A 21019-nucleotide genomic window follows, 5' to 3' on the forward strand; every position below is an offset into this window, starting at 1 on the left:
TTGTTGCCCCTCCACTAACCCGTGGCTGCCCCCAGACAGGCTGCTAACCCCAGTTAGAAAGGGTGGCTAGGGCTTGCTGCACTCCAGTCAGAAGCAGGCACTGACCTCTTCATCTTCATCCTCATCCTCTTGAAGAACCATGTCCAGGATGTTCCCTTTGATCTTGAAGTCTCGTGAGGTGCTGAGCTTTATATGCTGCATCAGGTTCACCTGTGACAGGATTGTAAACATGGACACATCTTCCTACTGATAGGTCCTGCCCAGGACATCCTAAACCATCTCTGCAAACCCTTCAGTTCCTCTAGGAAGGCACACACCCACTTGAATCCATGAATGTTTGGATTCAGGCCATCAGATCAGAAACAGAAAAGAACAGTAGATTTTTCCCCCACTGCAGTTGTGTTGCTTCAGTTTGCCAGGTCCCTTCACAGGGTAAATGGAATTGGTAGAAAACAGAATATGTTTACCTTGGACCTCTTAGAAAGGTGGATGAGAAATTTTTCATACTGTTCAATGGCAAAGATGAGATTAGGGATTGGCTTGGTTTCCCGAAGAGCTCTGGCCTACGGGGCAAAGAAGAGAAGACCACCTAAATTTTGGGTTCAAGGTGTTTTTTGTTTTTTTTTTAACATAAATTTATTTATTTTCGGCTTCGTTGGGTCTTTGTTGCTGCGCGCAGGCTTCGTCTAGTTGTGGCAAGCGGGGGCTACTCTTCGTTGCGATGTGCGGGCTTCTCATTGCGGAGGCTTCTCTTGTTGTAGAGCACGGGCTCTAGGCGTGCGGGCTTCAGTAGTTGTGGCATGCAGGCTTCAGTAATTGTGGCGCACGGGCTTAATTGCTCCACGGCGTGTGGGATCTTCCCGGACCAGGGCTCGAACCTGTGTCCCCTGTGTTGGCAGGCGGATTCTTAACCACTGCGCCACCAGGGAAGTCCCTTCAAGGGTTCTTGAAGTCCTCTGAAGCTGTCTGTAGCAGAACTGCTCATGGCTTTGGGAGAAAGCTAGTCAGTCTTCCAATCAAATGCAGTTTTACTTATATACCAGTAATTAAGATTTTTTTTTAACAGTTCACTCTCAGCAAAGGACCTAAATGCTAATGGAGATTGCAATGAATCCTATTTATAATTCCTAAATATTTGTTATCTAGAAACTGGCTGAGGGATGGACCATTTGTAGATATTTGGTTGCCTGACTTGATATTCTTGTAACAATGAGCCCACTCTACACTACCTCTATTTCCTCTCTCTAGTCTACATATGAATTTTCATTGCTGGTATTAATATATCTCTTTCCCCTCAACTTGAATTGTAACTTGTAGATCCTTCCATGTTTCTTATGTATATAGACATGTTTCTATATATATTTTTTAAAACTACAAATGAGGACATTGTTCTCATCTTTTTTTTTTTTCTTTTTAACATTATCTTGGGAGAGAATCCTATATCTGAACATTTAGATTTGTATTTTTTTCATGTCTGCATAGTATTCTACAGTATAAATGTACTATAAACCCATTTAGCCAGTCCTCTATTAGTGGGTATCTTAGTTTTCCCAATATTTCACTTTTACTTTACAACATTGCTAGAACTATTCTATACATAGGCCTTTACAATTTCGATATCCTAAAAATGGAATTGTTGCAGTAAAGAGTGTGTGCGTGTGTGTGAATGTATAGGTCTAAAATTGAGCAGTTACTGCCACACTGCCCCCGCGAGAGAGTACTGAATTCTCACCTTTGCCAGCAGTGCATTAGAGAACTCACTTCCCTGCACCCTCTCCAACTCTTTCACATTCTTTAGGGAGCACCTGTTGCACTCACTAACTTTTCCTAAAACCAGTTCCTTCGCAATGGTTATCCTAAGCTATTTCTATTTTTAAAGAAAGAGCTCAAGATTTTCTGGCACTTCCTGAATAAAGTATATGTTTTTTGGTTCAGAGGAAAAAGATGTTCCATCTGAACATAAAGTCCATGAGCTGAGAAGGAGCCATACACAAACATTTTCCCTCCATCTTTACTGAGATATAATTCATATACCATACAATTTACCCATTTACACTGTACAGTTCAGTGTGTTTTTGTGTATTCACAGAGTTGTATAACCATGACCATAATCAATTTTAGAACATTTTCACCACCCCCCACACCCGATAATCCTACACCCGTTTTAGCAGACACCTTCCCAGTTTCTCCAACACCCCCCCTTCCCCCCACTCCCCAGTTCTAGGCAACCACTAATCTGTCTTTTTAGATTTGCCTTTTCTGGACATTTCATATAAATGGACTCATATTATGTAGTCTTTTTCTGTCTGGCTTCTTTCACTTAATATATTTTCAAGGTTCATCAGCAACCACATTTTTTTTTTTTTTTGGCCGTGCTGCGCGGCATGTGGGATCCCAGTTCCCTGACCAGGGATCAAACCCATGCCCCCCGCAGTGGAAGCTCGGAGTCCTAACCACTGGACCGCCAGGGAGGTCCCAGCAACCACATCTTGATCACTGTCAGCAGCTTACCATGGCTGTGGGCCCAGCAGCGGTTTTCTCCTTTTTCTTTTCTCCTGTATGTTTTAGGCTCTTACTATTCTTGTTCTAAAGAAACAGAAACAAATTCTGTCATTTCTGAAGATTGTTCTGTAGAGCTAGCAGGCTAGTGGTAAATTTCTAGTATGATGATTACAGTGGAGTATGGGGGAACTCTTAGGGGGACCAAGTCTGCGTGAAGAGATTATCCTGCAGCAGATGCCGGAAGGTGGGAAGCATTCTGGAACGCTTTATAATCCTCAGATATTTTTCTATTTTTTGTTGGGAGGTTTACCATCTTGCTCTTGGATACATCTAGCACATGGAAGTGAGGGCAGGACCAACCATTACTATAGCAGGGCAGCCAAGGGACTAGTGAGGCACAAAAGGACTGTCACGGTTAAGTAAGAATAGGTGTTTCCCAACTGGGAAGTTAGCTAAAAGGGTTGCATAAAGAAGAGGAAGCTGGAGAGGCTGTTCCCGGAGCAATGTATCTTACATGAGAAGTGGTTACATGCTCCAGAAGGGTTTAAAGGTCACAGGAACACTTATTTCCCTATGTTGTACATGATTAGAGAATAAAGAGCTCCTGGAAAAAGGAAGAACCAATAAGGGAACCAAGAAGAACAGGATTCTGATAAGGCAGAAGAGAATTGAGACATGAGTCAGGAGAGACCACCCAAGTGTGAGGTACACAAACAGGAACCTTTTACCTGAAGGGGAGTTCTGTGCCCTCCACGAATGGAACATTACCACGTTCCATGTGACAAGGAAAAGAATTAAAAACAGAGAACTGCAAATGGAGACAAATTATACTACTGGAGCTATGTGAAAGGCAGGAGGCTTGGTCCACACGGCATGTTCTGGAAAATAAGAAAATGTAGGGATCCCAGAGATGCTGGTATGAAGAAACTTGTTTTTGGCCCTAGAAGGCAGGGTAGACGGTGAAGACTTTTTAAGGGAGGGGCAGAGTAGCAGCCATAGATAGAACTCATGTGGACCAAATGGGAAGTGAGCCATCTTCCTAAAAGTTGTACCCAACATGGGACCTTGTTGGAACTCCCTAAATCAACCCCATCTACTGCCTGTTTCTGCTTTTCAGGTAGGACTAAAATTGTAGCTGGAAGAGAAGCATCTTTTAAAGGTATACAGTTCTGAGCAGGATGCTAAGGGTTTTGGAGCAATGGCTTTCATTGCTTTCTTCCCATTGAGATCCAAGGCTATGAGAAAAAGAAAGGGGCTATAAGAGAATAAACAGCTCTCTGAAAGATGTGGCAAATGCAATCCAGATTTCTAGATAGAAGTTGGAGTTAGTGGAACCATGGGCTCTTGCTCAAGGTCACTCATTAAGCACATCTCACAAAGAGAAAAATGTTTGCCTGTGGATCAGCTGACTTGTCAAGTAAGGCTTTAAGTCGAATATGAATTGAGAAGGGGGGAAATATCCAGGGAATACATAAACTGGTTTTTGTGTAATGTAGAAAAAAAGATAGTCTAGAAGGTGCCTGGTGATAAGCAAAAGAAGAGCTTGAGAATGGGGTCAAACACAAAACCCCAAAACCTCCCAACATTTTACATGTCAATAAGTACCAAGTATGATTCTAGAGTAAGGGGTGACCAACTAAAACCCAGAGGCCCACTGCTTGTTTTTCAAAATAAAGTTTTATTAAACACAGCCAAGCTCATTCATTTGTGTATTGACTATGGCTGCTTTTATGCTACAACGGCAGAGTTTAGTTGTGACAGTGACTGTATGGTCTGTAAAACCTAAAAGCATTTAGCATCTGGCCTTTTGCAGAAAATGTTTGCTGACCCCTGTTGTAGAGTCAAAGTACTTGGGTTCAAGTCTCAGCTTGGCCTCTTAACTAGCTGTTCTTGGTCTTTTTTTTTTTTTTTAATTTTTAAAAAAATTAATTAACTTATTTATTCACCTATTTATTTATTTGGCTGCGTTGGGTCTTTGTTGCTGCACACGGGCTTTCTCTAGTTGCGGCGAGTGGGGGCTACTCCTTGTTGCAGTGCGCGGGCTTCTCATTGCAGTGGCTTCTCTTGTTGCGGAGCACGGGCTCTAGGCATGCCGGCTTCAGTAGTTGTGGCTCACGAGCTCTAGAGCGCAAGCTCAGTAGTTGTGGCACACGGGCTTAGTTGCGTTGGCAGGCAGATTCTTAACCACTGCGCCACCAGGGAAGTCCTGTTCTTGGTCTTTTTAATACCTAATATTACTATTTGGCAGAACGTTCCATAGAGTTCACCTTGGGAAATGATGCTGTAAGGCCACGTTCATTTTATTAGAACAGCTAACATTAGAGAACACTTGCCTGGTGTTGTGTTAAGCACTTTCCATGCATCACCTCATTCATTCTCACTATGCCTCTACTTTACTTACATTCCCAAAGGATGCCCAAAGGCATGGATTTGGAATCACCCAGAAATAAACCAAGTCACTGAGCCCAAGCATGTTTGTTTCTCCCCTGCTCCAAGTGCACACATATCAAATGCCTTCTCTCTCTAAATCAAACTTTTTTTTTTTTTAATATAAAGATTTCCTTGCTGTAAAGACTTCAAACCTTGGCTTGTTCTCATATGGGCACCTTTGGCTTACTGTAAGTAGGGAAGAAACTTTATATACGCTTAGCTCAGGTGACCTAGCGGTCCCCTGGGAATATAAGGAGTCCTTTCTTACTTGAAGATGCATTTTGGTACAGACTCTGAATCACTTACCTGTATGTAAGAAATGAAAGAATAGCATAGCGGGGTCAGATGCGAACCTGACAGCTTCACCTGCAGCAAAGGAAAAGGAAATCAATGTAACTGTATGAATAAGATGCTTTCCCCATTCCTAGGAAAGGCATTCTCAGCTCACCAGCTTTTCCATATTTTTCGGAATTCCTCTGGAGTGCTGACACACCTGGAGATACTAACAAAAGATTCCAAGATTTAGCATGCCCTCCTATAGAAATGTCCCATGAAACTACAGGTAGTGACTCAGTGAGCAAATGGAGTATATGACTTATTGCTCTGACTGGAGAGGGAAAAGAAAGTAAGCTACCATATTCATGGAGAATCCTAGACTCAAGGCTTCCTTTTTCCCCTCCTCTAAGCTCCAAAGCTTCCCAGACAGCAGGCAATAAAGGGTTTCTGTTTCTGACTTGTTCTGTTTATTGCTTTAAAAATCCTTCAGGCTGGTAGTCCCTGCATCTAGAAAACCAATGACTTTGCTGTTTTTGCTTTAGAAAAAGCCAATAAAGATTAGAGGTTCTCAGTATTTCTACCACAGAAGCTTAGTAGCCATACCTTGTAGCCAGAGCTGCATGTTCTCAGAAATGGCCACACTGCTGTTTGGGTACATGGTGTGAGGTGGTCTACTATCTTTCTTGGGTTGTCTGCGCCTTTTTAAGTATTTAATGTGGGTCGTTGCTAGAATCAGAACTAAATTACCTAGTTCTTATCACTCTCTGAATGTCTGCTGAGAATCAAAATATTGCAAGTACAAAAAGAGTTTCTTGTTAACAGATACTAAGAAGCATTAACTTAAACCCAGGGCAAGTTATGCCTTTTATTTTTTAAAAATAAACTTATTCCCTACCCTAGTACCTGACCTGTGAGGCATTTAACACCCACTCGTTAAAGGAACAAACACCTTTTCAGTGCCCAGACTGGTCTGAAATAGTCTAATTTTTTGTGCAGTTGGAATCAGATTAAGTTCTATAGCTATAGTTTAGACTGAGTCCTAGAAGGTGTTTGAAGAGGCATTTACTCTCCATCAGGTGCTACGTACTCATATGCTAAAGAAATAAGGGCCTCTAAAAACAGATTTAGAATTATGCCTCAACTGTTATTTCCGGGCCTGTGGAGACGGCTGCCACCTACTGATCAAACCATCATTTGCAAAGATGTAGTCAAGAGCTCTCTGCACAGGGGCGTTCTGTAGCAGGGGGTAATGTCCTGGCTGGGTGGGACAGAATGATAGTAGTGATTGTCTCTCCAATACTCACATATCTGACAAGCGCTGTAAGAATGGTGTACATTTTGCAAAGGTCCTTTAATAAGGTGTCCACACAGCTGCCTGACGGCAGGGCTGTCTGCACCAGCTCGTGGAAAAATGTAAGCAGAGTTCCCAGTTGTATGATGATGGCTTTCTCAATGGGATGATTTGGTAGGGTTGCCTGAGAAGAGGCTTCTTCTGAAAGGAAAGGAAACTGGCATATTCAAACCCAACTGACCTTATTTTCTAGTTCAAGTGAAAGAGATTTAGAAACCAACGAAACATTAACTAGGAAGTCTGTAGGGAAAATGAGCATGTATTTAATTCATCATGCAAAATACATTAATAATCATGCTGTCATAAGGCACACTACCTTCTACTTCCTTCATTACTTTGGAAATCTAGCACAAACAAACAGAGCTCAGGGCATCTGCTTTCATGCAGTCCTCCAATTCAGATTTTAGTTAACTTACCTGGTATGATTTCTTGGCTCACTTGTCCCTTAAGCTTGGTGATTAGCCAGTCCACTTCTTCTAGGACCTTCTCAGCCTGACTCAGAAGAAGTAACTGTGAAAGAAAAGAATGCCTGGCATGGCTCACTGCACACAGCTGCTGGTGTAATATGATAACCATGGCCACCTGCGGGTGGGTTACAGGCCTCAGGACGCGAGCCACTATAATTCACTCTTCACAGGGAATAAAATGGAAGGTACGACAAGGCTATTTCCCAAGGGTCGGGGATCAACACTTACACAGACAGTAGGGGCAGCTGTTCTCAAATTCACCATTGCAAAGTGGTTTGTTTTCTCCACTTCTACATCCTGGGGAGGGAAAGAGAGGTGAGATATAATGACAGTAAGGCTGTTCCCCTGGCTTCTATCCCCAACTCAGGGTGTTGTATTAAAGGCTCACTATGGTACCTCGTCTATGTCTCCAATATGTCCATGGATATCCTGGGACAAGTCACGCAGCAGGGTCACAGGACTCTTACACAAAACATGGAGGCTGAAGAGCAAATTCATCAAGCCCTTGCAAAATGAGGCATCCTCTAGGAGTAGGAAGGAAAGAAAAGGTAAGTTATAATCCAAGTCAGTCCTTTGGGGGGTGTGGGGTGCCTAACTGGAACATGTAGCTCGTCATGTTTCAGGCACAATATCCCTGTGCTGCACACACTCCAATCAAGGCAGCTCTCCCACAAAGGTGCACTTCTATCCACGAGTCCAAACAAGGGAGATGCTTCCCATTATTAGTCACTATCACTGCATAACTAGCACACAGGTCAAGAAATAGAACACTACCAGCACCCCAGAACCGCCTCCTCACCCCACCAAGGAAACTGTTATTCTGCCTTGTAACTGTAATCCAGTTTTGTCTGATTTTGAACTTTATCTAAATGGAATCGTACAGTAAGTACTCTTTTTTGTGTCTGTTGTCTTTTGTTAAACGTTATGTGTGTGAGATTCCTCCATGTTGTGTCAGTGGAGTTTGTTCATTCTCATTACAGTATTCCACTATGTGTATACAGCACAATCCCTTGATCCATTCTACTGCTGATGAATGTTTGGGCTCGATTTTGCCTATCAGAATAGTGCTGCTGTGAGAATTCTTCCACCTATTTTTGCTGGGAGTGGAACTGCTGGATCATAAGCATATGTTTAATTTTAGTAGTTAGATATTGCTAAACAGTTTTCCAGAGTGGTTATACCAACTTACAGCTCCAGCAGCAGCGAATGAGAGGTTCAACTGCTCTATATTCTTACCAACACCTGGTACTGGTATTGTGTGTGGTTTTTTCATTTTGGCCACTCTGGTGAATGTGTAATTTTCTAAATGTTGTTTGGTGGTGATGATTTTATATAAAGCCTAAAAGGAAACATGTCAGGAAACTTACCCCAGCTGTTTTCCTTGCAAATCTTAGTTGTCCAGGATAACATCTGCACAAACTAGAGATCATTCAGATATTACAGAATCATGCCAAAAGACAAACCTAGGTGTTGTCAGACTAAAAGAGCCCTAGACCTTTCCAAGTCTAAGCAAATCACCTGCTAAAACACGTGCCTGGATCTAAAGTGGTAATCTACTAAAAATAGCATAAAAATAAGTCCAAAGTTATGAGAAGAATTATTGATACTTTTGTCAAATATAGCATATGACTCAATTCTCAATGCCCTCATTAAGGGCCAAAGGTCCTGGGGTCTGGGCTCTTACCCGTTGAGCTTCCTCTGCCCCTACCACCACGGTCTAGGGCTAAAGTACCCTTTTTCCTCTTCCCATGCCCCACACTCTCTGCATTTGAGACATCTTTAAGGATAGTAAGCTAACAGAGGTGCAGGAGAGTAAGATCCTGGCCATAGTGATAGTCGAATTAGCTATTAGGAGCCAAGAGGCCACAGGAGGTTAAAAGGGAAGAGGGATTAAAAAAAAAAAAAAAGAAGAAGAAAGAAAAAGAAAAGAGGCCAAAAAACAGAGTTCGGGGAAGCTTAAGGTCTTGGGATAGTAGGTCCTATGTTGCCAGATACACACTCAGCTTTCTGCTTCAGCAGTTGTTTGGGATAGGCTTTCAGCCACAAAGGCACTGAAATGCAGTGATACTTAAGAGTAAAACGATGAGTAAGAATCTAGTTTTTGATCTGTTGGGGAAAAAGATCAATTTAGAGGCTAACTGAAAGTTCTCTGCGAACTGATACAAAAAGGGTTTCCAGAATACAGTGATTACTGTAGAATACTGATTTCCAGAATACAGTATTAAATGCAACAAATAAATAAAGCAGGATGCTGAACAAGCTTTTGTGTGAAGAGGGTAGGGTCAGGAATAAGAATCTATATTCATATTGCTGTACAGGAATAAAAAACTCTTTACATAAGAAACTAAAAGAAGATATTTACTTACCGGGGGAGAAGAAGAACTGAACAGATGGAGGACATGGATAGAAGGGAGACCATTTCCTGTAAATCTGTTTATAATTTTTGGTTTTCAAATCATAGAACTTTATTACCCATTCAAAATTAAATTAAAAAATTTTAAACAGACTACCTGAAGTTACGAGGGCGTGCGTGATGAAAATTAAATTTAAAAAATTTCCTGTTTATATTAGCCTTTCCAAATCTATTTATTTTCCCTCAGATGTCACCATGTTCCAATTCTCTGTCTGTGTTTCTTTCCTAATCCTGGGCTCCTTGCAGCAAAAGTAGCAATATGAAAGAATGAAGCTGAAAGTAAAGTGCAGATGCATTGTTTTGATCTAGGATGACATAAGTAACAAAAGGGATTTTCTCTGGGCTACCTGGAACTAGGACAACAGGAAAATCAAGTCTGCTTTTCAGTGCTCAAACACCGTAACACACAGGGCTATGGTCTGGCTAGCTCTTCCTAAAGCAAGGCCTTACACAAGGAGGCTTGCATCTCAGCACTCCAACTTGTCTCCTCACAGATCAGGAAGGAGGTCTGGTAGAACCACACAGCCCTAGGCTCTCAAGGACTCTCTTTATCATCCTCTAGGGAAATCACTCCTGAATGGAACAGACCCACAAAATGTGGCACTTCTCTTATTCTATATGTGTGAATGCTCATGTGGGTACATACATTCTTCGTGTATGTGTGCAGACCCATACACATATACCTAAAACCTATCTGGGCAGAACTGATTCTGTTTTAGGACCATGATCATGCTTTCTGACTTATCACCTTTTGTTGAATCTCCCCCAAACTCAGTACCAGCTAACCTTGATGACAAAGTTAACTGCTGAATGTCAGCTACCTTCTTGATAATTAACATACTTTCATTTTAGAAAAGAATAGAAAACACCAAGAGTGGGGAAAAACCCACGTTAAGAAGGCTGAACACAGATAAACAAGATTTTTTTCTGTAGTGCTTACTGTTTACCCTTGACAGTGGCCAAACAAACAACAGCAGTAATTATAACATGGTAGAAACACTATGTAGCGAAAGGTACATCTTATAGATCTTATATTAATTCAGAAGCATAATTGAATATATTATTTTAAATAAGCCAGATTTCAAGCAGACATTTAGATATACGCTTTAGGACGTAATACTCCTTGCCTTCTGAGGGATGCTAAGTGGGAGTGAATGAGTGGTACTCATACCTGAGTGGAGGAGGGCTCCAGTAGCTTGGACAAGTTGGAGAGAACAGTGACGAGTAGGAGGGCTTCTTTGCTATTAAAGTCTTCTTCTTGGCTGCTAAGTATATTCAACAAGGACCTCTGAGAAAGGAAAAGTATACACAGAAACATTAGCAGACAAGTTACTAGCGGGAGAAGAGACATCTACCTGGAGATTCCTAAGGCTGGGACAGAAAGGATTCAAAAACACCAAAAATCCAAGAGGATAAAAGCTGAAAATAAACCTGGATTGAATAGGTGGTTTCCTACCCTGTTTCTGATCGTAAGTCTAAGTGTTCTCTTGAGAACTATGGACTCCTTCTCCAACCCCCTGCCAAATGTACATCAGGAATGAATTGTGCACCCAGTTTTTTTTCTCTTTGTTTTAGCCATGCCACACAGCTTACGGGATCTTAGTTCTTTGACCAGGGATTGAACCCGGGCCCATGGCAGTGAAAGCACTGAGTCCTATCCACTGCACCGCCAGGGAATTCCCATGCACCCAGTTTTGGGTGGTTCGCAACTCCCTGAAGCCCATCCACCGACCTCAGGGCTAGACCACGCCCCAATGATGGTATTCCCTATTCCCTATACACCTTCCCTGTTTTCCTTTTCTCTGTTTCTCTGAAACACTGTATTTTGTCTGTTAGTCTCTTCCCACTACAATGTAAGCTCTGTGAGGGTAGGGTTTTGTCTCTTTTATCCCTTGCTATATCTTCAGCACCTGGAACAGTCCCTGGCATATAATAGGAACTTTAAAATTATTTATTAAAGAAATCCTCTGTGATAAAAGATCCTGATATTGTGACAACTAGTGGTTAGAAACTAATAGGAGGGACTTCCCTGGTGGCGCAGTGGTTAGGAGTCTGCCTGCCAATGCAGGGGACACGGGTTCGAGCCCTGGTCCAGGAAGATCCCACATGCCGCGGAGCAGCTAGGCCCGTGAGCCACAACTACTGAGCCTGTGCTCTAGAGCCTGCGAGCCGCAACTACCGAAGCCCGCACACCTAGAGCCCACGCTCCGCAGCAAAGAGAAGCCACCACAATGAGAGGCCCGTGCACCGCGACGAAGCGTAGCCCCCACGCTCCGCAACTAGAAAAAGCCTGTGGGCAGCAAAGAAGACCCAACGCAGCCATAAATAAATAAATAAATAAATAAAATAAAAAAAAAAGCTAATAGGCTTCACTGTCCAGTCTTTATGCAATCTGACAGACAAAGCCAAATTATATTTGCATGCATTAATGGGCTCCTGGCTATCTCTTTGTATCAGCTCAAACAGTGATTCTTAGAGGCAATGACTCCTGCAGGTTGGGGTGGCTTAAATACACATCCTTCCTAGAATCCTCTTAAATGCATTCTCTCTCATTCTAAGAGCTTTGTCTTGTTGCTTGAATGATGACCCAGAAGAAATTCCTGTTCTACTTGCTCATTGTCTGCCCATTCTCACCAGCCGGCCCTGCTAACAGTCCCTTTCCAAGGACCCTCACAAAGTACTGCAGTTTCCCAGGGTTCTCACCTGAAACTGCCGGATCTGGAATGCTGCTCTTTGAGTGACACTGACTTCCACCTCTTCTTCCTCATCTGTGGCATCTAGGAAAGGAAAAGAACTCTATCTTCTTTGAAATGGGCTTGGGCTTTTTTTTTGCCTTTTCATACTAAAATTTTAGGAAGCGAAAAAAGTCTGGAGGCAGATTTAATTATATTCCTAACATTCTGCAATTTCTTAATACTATATTCCATTTTCCAGTCACTGTTTGTGGATAAATGTAATCCAGTAAGTGCCAATTCTGAATCCACTAGATGTCACTCCTTAGCAACATTAGGACTTCTCAGGTGTCCTCTGGTAGGTGAACAACTAGAATCAAGAGGTTTGGTTAAGAAAGACAAACTCAGGGCTTCCTTGGTGGCGCAGTGGTTAAGAATCCACCTGCCAATGCAGGGGACACGGGTTCGAGCCCTGGTCCGGGAAGATCCCACATGCCGCGGAGCAACTAAGCCCGTGCGCCACAACTACTGAGCCTGCGCTCTAGAGCACGCAAGCCACAACTACTGAAGCCCGTGTGCCACAACTACTGAAGATTGCGCGCCTAGAGCCTGTGCTCTGCAACAAGAGAAGCCACCACAATGAGAAGCCTGCGCCGCGCAACAGAGTAGCCCCCGCTCACTGCAACTAGAGAAAGCCCGCGTGCAGCAGCGATGACCCAATGCAGCCAAAAAAATTAAATAAATGAATAAATAAATAATAAAAAAAAAAGACAAACTCAGATAGAGCCAATTTATCAGAATTGAAATGCCCACCCAGAGCCCTGAGAAACTGATGAATCTTGGGCTGGTAGAACTGTTGCACGGCACTGAATATTTTCTGCAAACCCTCCAAGCACAGCAGCGAGATGCTCTTTCCTTTCTCTTTCTTTCCCGACTCTTCCACTGAAGTAGGAATTGAAGTGTATCTCCAAAGCAAGACCCTGGGGAAAAGTGATTTTATTTTCAAAGTCAGGTTCACTAAGGTACAATTTACATACAGTAAAATTCCCATCCTATAGATGTATAGTTCTATGAATTTTGACTAACTTACACAGTTGTGTACTCAGCCCCACAATCAAGATATTTCCATCACCCCAAAAGTTTCCATGTGCTCCTTTGTAATCAATTATTTCTCCTCGATTTTGCAAGCAACCACTGGTCTGTTTCCTGTCCCAGTGATTTTACTATTTACAAACTATCATATAAAAATGGTATCATTCATTATGCAGCCTTTAGACTCTGGCTTTGCTAACAGCATATGCTTTTGAGATACATGTTGCTGCATGTATTGGTAGTTTGTCCCATTTTATTGCTGAGTAGTACTCCAGGGTATGGATGTACCACAGCTTGTCCATTCACCAATTTATCCATCCATCTATTGACAGACTTTTAGGTTGTTTCCAGATTTTGCTGTTACAGATAAAGCTGCAGTATACAAACCTTTATATGAACATCTACTTTTGTTTCTTTTGGGTAAATACCTAAGAGTGGGATGGGAATATCATATGGTAGGTGTGTGCTTAACTTTTTAAGAAACCGCCAAACTATTTTCCAAAGTGGCTGCACCATTTTACATTTCTGTCAACAGTGTATAAGAGTTCAAATTCTTCCACATCCATGACAACACTCTAGTATGGTCAATCTAAACTTTTAGGCATTCTAATAGGTGTTTACTGATATCTCATTGTGATTTTAATTTGCATTTACCTAGTGTTTAATTATGTTGACCATCCTTTTGGGTTCTTATTTGCCGTCTATACATCTTCCTTGGTAAAGTGTCTGTTCAAGTATTTTACCCATTTTGCAATTTGATTGTTTTCTTTTTTTCTTTTTTTTTTTTTTTTTAAACATCTTTATTGAAGTATAATTGCTTTACAATGGTGTGCTAGCTTCTGCTTTACAACAAAGTGAATCAGTTACACATATACATATGTTGCCATATCTCTTCCCTCTTGCATCTCCCTCCCTCCCACCCTCCCTATGATTGTTTTCTTAACAAGTTTAAGAGTTCTTTATATACTCTGGTTACCAGTCCATCATCACACATGTGTTTTGCAAATATTTTCTCCTCATCTGTGGCTTGTCTTTTCATTTCCTTAAGAGTGTTTTTCAAAGAACAGAGTTAAATTTTTAAAAAATATCGACTGTGCTTCTGGTATTTCATCTAAGAAATTTTTACCTAAAACAAGGTTGCAAAGCCTTTTCTGTCTTCTTCTAAATGTTTTACAATATTTGGTTTTACATTTATGTCTCTGATCCATTTCAAGTCAACTTTTTGTATATAACATGAGGAATGGATAAAAGATTCATTTTTTCACATATTCATGTCCAACTGTTCCTAAACTACTTGTTGAAAAGACTTTTCTTTCTCCATTGCATTACCTTGGCACCTTTGTCAAAAGTCAAGACCATACTTGTGTGGATCAATTCTGAACCATCTATTTCTGTTCCATTGATTCTGGCAATACCACACTACCTTAAACACAGCAACTTTATAGTAAGACTTGAAATCACGTAGTGGGAGTCCTCTAACTTTGTTGTTTTATTTCACATTTGTTTTAGTTACTTTAGGTCCTTTACTTTTCCATATAAGTTTTAGAATAATCTTGTCGTTCCTACAATAAAGCTTGATAGGATTTTGATTGGTATTGTGTTGAATCTATGGATTAATTTGGGAAGAATTCACACCTTGACACACTGAATCTTCCAATCCCTGGACACTGTGTACCTTTCCATTTACTTGGGACTTCTTTGATTTCTCTCATTAATGTTTTATAGTTTTCATCACATCAATCTTGCATGTTTGTGAGATTTATCACTAAGTAGTTTTCATTTTGTGACACTATAGTAAATGGTACTGTTTTTAAAATTTCAATTTCCAGTTGTTCACCACTAGTATGTACATAAAAATACAGTTTTCGAAAAAACTGACCTTGAATCCTGCAACCTTATTAAACTTACTTAATAGATCTAGTGGCTTTCAAAAAAATTCTTTGGAAATTTTTATGTAGACAATTATGTCTATAAAGACAGTGTTATTCTTTCCTCTTCAATCTGATGTCTTTTATTTCTTTTTCCTGTCTTACTGCACTGACTAGGACCTCCAGTATGATTTTGAATAGTAGTGGTGAAAGCACATGGGGGAAAGCATTGAGTCTTTCTTCATTAAGTATGCTCTTAACTATAGGGTTTTTGTGGATATCCTTTATTAGATTGAGAAAATTCTCTTTCATTCCTGGTTTGCCAAGAGATTTTATCATGGTTTATGTTGAATTCTGATTGCCTGCATCTACTGGGATGAACATATGGTTTTTTCTTTAGTCTGTTGACATGGTGAATTACACTGATTGATTTATAAATTTTGAGCCAAACTTGCATCCTGGGAAAAATTCCACTTAAATGATATGTTATTCTTCTTATAAACTGTTGGGATGAATTTGCTAATTTTTTTACATCTATATTCATGAGAGAATTTGGTCTGTACTTTTCTTATTAATGTCTTTGGCTGGATTTGGTATCAGGATAATTTACACTGGCCTCATAAAACGAGTCGGGACATGTTCCCTCCTCCATTTTCTGGAAGAGTCTGCATAAATTGGTATTACTTCCTAAAATGTTTGGTAGAATTCAACAGTGGAGACATGTAGGTCTGGAGTTTTTGTTGAGGGAAAATTTTGAATCACAAATGCAATTTCTTTAATAGAGATAGGATTACTCAGGTTACCTATTTCTTCTTGAGTGAGCTTTAAAGAAATTTGTGCATTTAAGTTATGAAGTTTATTGGCATAAAGTTAACATTCTGTTATGAATTTTTAATATGTGTAGAATCAGTAGTGATGTCTCCTCTTCCTCATATACCTGATATTTGTAATTTGTGTCTTCTCTCTTTTTCCTGGTCAGTCTGGCTAAAGTTTATTGAATTTATTGATCTCAACTAGATTTTGGTCTCATTTTCTCTATTGTTTTTGCTGTTTTTCCTTTCTTTTTTTTTAAAGATTTATTTATTTATTTGGCTGTGTTGGGTCTTAGTTACGGCACGCGGGATCTTTGTTGCAGCATGTGGAATCTTTCATTGCGGCACATGGGCTTCTCTCTAGTTGTGGTGCGTGGGCTCAGTAGTTACGGCGCAGGCTTAGTTGCCCTGAGGCATGTGGGATCTTCGTTCCCCAACCAGGGATCAAACCTGCGTCCCCTGCATTGGAAGGTGGATTCTTAACCACTGGACAACTAGGGAAGTCCCCTGTTTTTATTTTCAATGATTCTACTTTTGTCTTTATTATTTCCTTCCTTTTGCTCATTTTCATTTTAACCTGCTCTTCTATTTTCTTAATGTAAAAGCCTACATTAGAGATTTCAGATTTCTTTCTAATATAAACACTGATTGTTCTAAATTTCTACCTAGACACTGCTTTAGCTGGACCATACAAAATTTGACACGCTCAAATGTTCACTTTCATTCTATTAAGATATTTTAAAATTTCTGACTTTCTCTTTGACTATGGGTTATTTAGAAATGCATTTAATTTCCAAATATACGGGGATTATCCACATAGTTTTGTTACTGCTTTCTTGTTTAATTCTGTTGTGGTCAGAGAACATGCTGATTTCTATTTTAAAAATTTGTTAGTTTGTTTTATGGCCCAAAATATGGTCCATCTTGATGAATGTACCATATGCACATGAAAGGAATGTGTATTTTGAAACTTATTTAATGTTCTATAAATGTCAATTAAATCAAGCTGGATGATAGTGTTGTTCATGTCTTCCACGTCCTCCCTGATTTTCTATCTACTTCTACTGATTACCAACGGAGGTAGATTATTATTTGTGTATTTCTCCTTCAGTTCTATCCATTTTTGCTTCAAGTATTTCGAAGCTCTGTTGTTAGGTACATATACATTTAAAATTGTTATGTCTACTTGATAAATTATTTAGTCATTATGTAATAGCCCTCTTTATTCCTGGTAATAGAATAACATTTTATGTGTGACTAACAATCCACACCAAAACATGACTAGGAAAAAAAACCCAATATAGTGACTGCACTTTCACCTTTAGGGCAATGCCCAACCTCAAACCCACCTTCATCCCCACCCCCAATTTCTTCTCTTGGAGACTCCACAGCAAGTGGAAACGGTTTCTAAGGGTGAATGGGGCTTACCGAGTTATGTCACAGAGGTTCTGAAAGACCTTCTCTGGGTTTTGGCCATCAGGGCCACTCACATGCCCCGTTTCCTTTAGCTGCTGTACCTTCTGCAGAGCCACACTCACTGCATAGCGCATAAACTCATTGCTGGACCTCAGAACAGACAGGCTCTCTTCATGACTTTGGGTACTGTCCCTAGAGAGAGAGAAAGAGAAAGATTCCTCTACAGCTATTGGGACCTGGAATTAGGTTTTCTAGGGACTGTTCAGGATAATAGTACCCAGCAAGCTCTAAATGACAGACTCTAGGCAGCCCATGCCAGAGTCACTGCCATGGCTGTCCTACAAATATCATTCTCAGTGTTACCTCACTTTCTCCCCCTCCCCCACTCCTTTAACTCTGATGAAATTTAAATGTCAGTCTTAGTTTTCTTTAGTGGTTTTTTTTTGTTGTTGTTCCTTTGTTTTTTTAATTCAGGTTTTTCTTTCTTCTTTTTTTATCTGTTAGCGTGTTTGAGCTACTTAGGTTGATTTTCTTAGAACACATTGTTGGAATTCATCCTATTTTTTCATTCACTAGTCCACTGTTTCTGATTTTTCCTTTAATAATTCAAAGTATCTCTTTAATGCCTACGTAGGATTGTTCTGCCTTCATTTCAAGAAAATTACAAACCTCCTACCTTACTTCTTACTGTATATGTGCTAAGAATTGTGAATCCAACCTAGGTAATATCAGTGAGCCTGGGCAGGTATTTTTAGCTTCACCACACTGCTGTCTTTAAGCACTCTGTTAGAACCTTACCTGAAAAGAGCGGTGAGAAGATCAGACACAAATTTCATGGACAAAAAACTATCATTTGTTTTGTTGGCCATTTTAGTTTTGCCTTTACCAGCTTTTTCATTAAGGATGTCAGAGAGTTCCTTGTAACACATAAATAAGCTCAGAACCTCCTCAAACTTATTCTTACTGTGTAAAAAGGAAAAAGAGACCACCAAGGACAAGCATCAGAATATTGTGGTTTACTTTCACATACAGTAATAAAGAAATCACAATGCTTCTTTAGATGTCATATTTTAGACCCAACATTACAAATGAATGGATCTTCATTAACATAGCACTCCCAGGTCATACCAATCTGGGTTATTTCTTTTCTTCCCTTATTTATACCAGTCACTGCAGAGAATGAAAGTTCAATACTACCACCAATCAAAATTTCTGTTAAAATCAGGAGTTCTTATGTTCAGGGTCTGGGGAATTTTGAATACACTAAAGCCTGCTGGAGGGACAAAATTCACCAGCCTCTTTGGCATATGCTTTGGTGTTCCCTGGTAGAAAGAACATAGTTTGGTCTTAGGCTACATGTCCATTAATAGATAGTGTATGGTCTGTGGTCTGTTCATACCTAGCATATTGTTAGTGTTAAAAAAAAAAAAACGCACACACACACATAAAATGAACTACAAGTAGAGTCACAGCAATACCTTACCTGAAATTACTTACGGAGAAATTATATTCTATTAGAACCTCACAAACTCCCATAACAAGAGAAGCGCAGATATTGTTTTTGATGCCAATACCAGTGCTCTGAGAAAAATCTGATGATTTGTCCTAAAAGACAGAAGATAAAATTAATAAGCTACTAAAAACCTCCATTATTCAACACAGCTGAGACTTAGCAATTACCAGTTCAAAGTCCTCTAGTTCACTCTTAATCATTCTACTAGTAATAGACTCCAACATATCATCTAAGTCTTGGTAGAATCCCTCTTCTTCCTCCTCCTCTTCTTCCTGCTGTAGGGGCATCACTCTACTCTTATACCAGGCCAAACAGTGTTGAATACAACATAGCAGACAATCCTGCAGAAGAAAATAATAATTGAATATTCTTGTTAAAGGATAACCTATGAAGCTGTTGATAATCAACAAATAATCCTTATCTATAAGGCTAAAGTAAGTTATTCATTAGCATCACAAGTTAAGTCAATCTGGATTAACAAAACCGGAAAAAAAATAATTGAACTAACAGAGACATTGTTTTCTGGCCTTTCCCAAAGGCACTGGCTTCATAAGTAGCTGACACCTAAGAATGCAACAGATGTGCTGCCTCTGATCTGGTACAAACACCATGGAGCCAGGTTGTGAAATTAAATCCTCTCTAGCTCCTTTGAGTCCCAGAGGCTATTCTAAAGATAGGGGTTTATGTTGAGGGAATCTTTGGGAGACCAATCTTTAGCATCTCTGATCCAGGCTGAGGACATCTCAGTTATAAGTCACTTGGGATGAGAGAGTTTCAGTTTTTATCTTTTCTTCTCTTTCTGAGGCTAGACAACTAGAATAGAAAACCAACCTGTCCTAGTTCCTCTGAAGGTTCGACAGAATGCCAATTCTTAGCTCAGCCTAAATCATATACCCCAGACTAATGGAGCAGGTCCCCTGGGTTCATCTGCTTCTGGGCAGCCTCCTTCTCTCCATTCTAAAGTATATTTATTTAGTATATGTAATCAAAGAGCCATAAACGGGAGATAAAATGCTCCTTGGGAGAAACAATGGATGCCTTGATTTAGTAAAGTGCTAATGCAGATATCTTACCAAGAAAACCAAGGTGAAGATGGGTCAGAAAAGATAAGCAGGTAAGAGTTAAGAGTAAAAATTCATTGGGAGTACCAGGAAGAGCGCTTCACAGGGGAAGGTATCTGTTTCTGAAGATCAACCATATCAACAGGGCTGATAGTTTTACTTAAGAGTAAAAATAATGGTTCTGGGAGGAGCGAAAAAAGTCTCACCAGTGGTTCCTGTAGAGAGATCTGATCTCCTTGGGTCAGAATACAAGCTTCTAATTTCAGAGGTGGCAGCATATCAGGTTCTGGCTCATAGAATTGTTTTAACTGTGTATAGTAAGGAAAAAGATACCATGGCTTATGAATGTTTTTCACTTTTTTAGCGGGTCAAGCTAATGGCACCTTTAATGCTTTCTAAGACATTATTTCCCAACTGTCCAAAGAACACTGCAGCAAAATTTGTGTTGCTTTGGCTCAACCATATCCTTTGCCCTTGCTTTAGGCACTGTACTGACTGAGATCTTCTCTCCTATTTCTACTTCATAACCTCTCCTATAAAACATCGTACTCTCTCACACCAATTTCTAAATTTGTATAGGCAATCAGCATTTTCAGGATAGCTTGAAGGTTAAGAATATAGGCTCTACCTGTGCTCTAGAGCCTGGGAGCCACAACTACTGAGTCCACGTCCCACAACTACTGAAGCCCGCAGGCCTAGAGCCCGTGCTCCGCAACAAGAGAAGCCACCGCAATGAGAAGCCCGCGCACCGCAACCAATAGTAGCCCCCCTCGCTGCAACTAGAGGAAGCCTGCCACAGCAACGAAGACCCAACGCAGCCATAAATAAAAAAAAAAAAAAAAAAAAAAGAATATAGGCTCTAGAGTCAGACTGGCTGAGTCTAAAATCCCAGTACCACCACTTATTAATTCAATAAAGGTATCCATGCCTTGGTTCCTCATCTGTGAAATGAGGATATTATTAATATAAATGTATAAATTCGTATAAGGATTAAACATGCTAACACACGTAAGGAGCTTCAAATACTACTTGGCACATAACAGAACTCAAAAAACTGTTAGTTAACTCAGCCATAAAAAAGAATGAAATAATGCCATTTACAGCAACAAAGATGGACCCAGAGATTATCATACTAAGTGAAGTAAG

At 40.3% G+C, this 21019-nt stretch overlaps 1 protein-coding gene across 3 annotated transcripts in view; it reads right to left on the reverse strand.

Annotated features, from left to right (window-relative positions):
- The window catches only part of FANCI (FA complementation group I), a 79914-nt gene that overhangs the window by 1510 nt on the left and 57385 nt on the right, over positions 1–21019 (reverse strand). Inside the window, exons 20-37 of one of the 3 annotated variants that reach the window (XM_061179953.1) lie at positions 20080–20181; positions 18980–19153; positions 18783–18904; positions 18098–18262; positions 17312–17491; positions 12925–13091; positions 12143–12216; positions 10611–10727; positions 8394–8436; positions 7423–7550; positions 7255–7323; positions 6976–7069; positions 6513–6700; positions 5381–5434; positions 5239–5298; positions 2512–2586; positions 468–563; positions 106–210 (exon numbers count right to left, since the gene is read on the reverse strand). In XM_061179953.1, the coding sequence (XP_061035936.1) occupies positions 106–210; positions 468–563; positions 2512–2586; positions 5239–5298; positions 5381–5434; positions 6513–6700; positions 6976–7069; positions 7255–7323; positions 7423–7550; positions 8394–8436; positions 10611–10727; positions 12143–12216; positions 12925–13091; positions 17312–17491; positions 18098–18262; positions 18783–18904; positions 18980–19153; positions 20080–20181 (2013 nt within the window). Of the gene's footprint in view, positions 1–105; positions 211–467; positions 564–655; positions 988–2511; positions 2587–5238; positions 5299–5380; positions 5435–6512; positions 6701–6975; positions 7070–7254; positions 7324–7422; positions 7551–8393; positions 8446–10610; positions 10728–12142; positions 12217–12924; positions 13092–17311; positions 17492–18097; positions 18263–18782; positions 18905–18979; positions 19154–20079; positions 20182–21019 lie in introns of those variants that run through there. The other 2 variants (XM_061179952.1, XM_061179954.1) reach the window with 2 other exon arrangements.

Source organism: Eubalaena glacialis, chromosome 2, assembly GCF_028564815.1.
Source record: "Eubalaena glacialis isolate mEubGla1 chromosome 2, mEubGla1.1.hap2.+ XY, whole genome shotgun sequence".
In the NCBI taxonomy this organism is placed as follows: Eukaryota; Metazoa; Chordata; class Mammalia; order Artiodactyla; family Balaenidae; genus Eubalaena; species Eubalaena glacialis.